A 1,449-nucleotide genomic window follows, 5' to 3' on the forward strand; every position below is an offset into this window, starting at 1 on the left:
ACATTAAGAAATTCGATTTTTGATTAAAAACCTCATGATAGTCCTCAATTAAGTATAAAAGACTATTCTACTCCTCCAAAATTACAAAGAACTATTGAGACATGTAAGAACTTGATCACTAAGACCAAGAAAATATAAAAACCTGTTAAAGACTAAAACTCTTATATATTCGACCCTTCTAAAGTTACAAAACCTTTAACAAAGTAATAAACTGCTTAAAAAGAGTTAAAAGAAGATATTGAAGAGCGTTAATCTGAGAAAAAGAAAGGGTAATAACTTTAAATAGAAAGGAGTTTTGGGATAGTAAAGGATTCTGAAAAGTTCTAAAATATAAGAAATATATCAAAAAGAAGCAACTAAGAGAGCTAGAAATCAAATGAAAACAGCAATAATGAAAGTAAGCTTATCGAAAAGAAAACTGAGTTTGAAAAGGATGATCGAAAAAATGAAGAAATGCTTATTGAAGAAAAGGAAAAAAGCGAACTTTTTTAAAGGAAGAAAAGTGCTCGAATAGAGAAGAGAATGAAGAGAAATGAAGAAAATTCAAAAAATACATAAAACATAGAAAATAGTGAAAGTTCAACACATCAAATAGGAAGTCCTGAGAAGAAAATTGAAATAGAAAAAAAACATTTAGAAGAAGACAACTATCATAAACTCATATATACATCTCCAACCAATTAATAAAACTAGAGATCATAGTTTGAAATAAATAATAATAATAATGAGTTGTCACTTTAATAAGAAAGTGTTCCTCATTTATATATACGAAATTAAAATTTTGCTACCAAAGTAGGATCTTAATACTAAGCCAATATTCCTGAATTAGGGAGTTATAATCATGACATTTCATAATTAATGCTTAAATAAAAGATTTGGTAAGCTAATTGGGTAAAGGGAAGGAATTAATTAGTTTAAAAATCAACATAATTACTTAAATAATGGTATGGACATAGAAGAAACCAATAAGAGAGTATTTAATAGCTTGTTTTATGCAAATTTGATTTGAAGATTTACGAAAAAGTTTTAGAAGAAAATAAAGAAATGATGTATAAGTATTATGAATATAAAGATTAAAAATTAGTAAAGAAAAAAATTAAAAAGAAATCACTTTTTTCAAATAAATGATTTTTTTTTTTATTAATATTATTTTTTTCTCTTTCTTTTATTATTTTTAAATTAATGAAAATAAATAATATATTGTAATTTTCTTAATAAAATTTCGTATTACCTCTTTCTTCCTTTTTTTGTATTTATATTTTTTTTAAAAAAATATATAAATGCAATTAAGCGAAGATTAAGAAATATATATTAAATGTTTTTTATAGTGTTTTATATAAATAACTTAATTTAATACTTTTATAATGCATAAAAAATTATATATTTAAAGTAAATATTTTATAAAATAAAGTATAAATATTAATTATATATGTAAAAATTTATATTTAT

General features: G+C 22.0%; 1 protein-coding gene across 1 annotated transcript; it reads left to right on the forward strand. All coding sequences in view use genetic code 6, as the record gives it.

The window, feature by feature from the left end:
* On the forward strand, positions 1-1,113 carry IMG5_159840 (hypothetical protein). Its single transcript, XM_004030446.1, has one exon. It carries the CDS (start codon positions 533-535, stop codon positions 1,007-1,009), a length of 477 nt encoding a protein of 158 aa, XP_004030494.1. The 5' UTR covers positions 1-532; the 3' UTR covers positions 1,010-1,113.
* The last annotated feature ends 336 nt before the right edge of the window (positions 1,114-1,449 follow it).

Source organism: Ichthyophthirius multifiliis (genome assembly GCF_000220395.1).
Source record: "Ichthyophthirius multifiliis unplaced genomic scaffold scaff_1120509251208, whole genome shotgun sequence".
Lineage (NCBI taxonomy): Eukaryota > Ciliophora > Oligohymenophorea > Hymenostomatida > Ichthyophthirius > Ichthyophthirius multifiliis.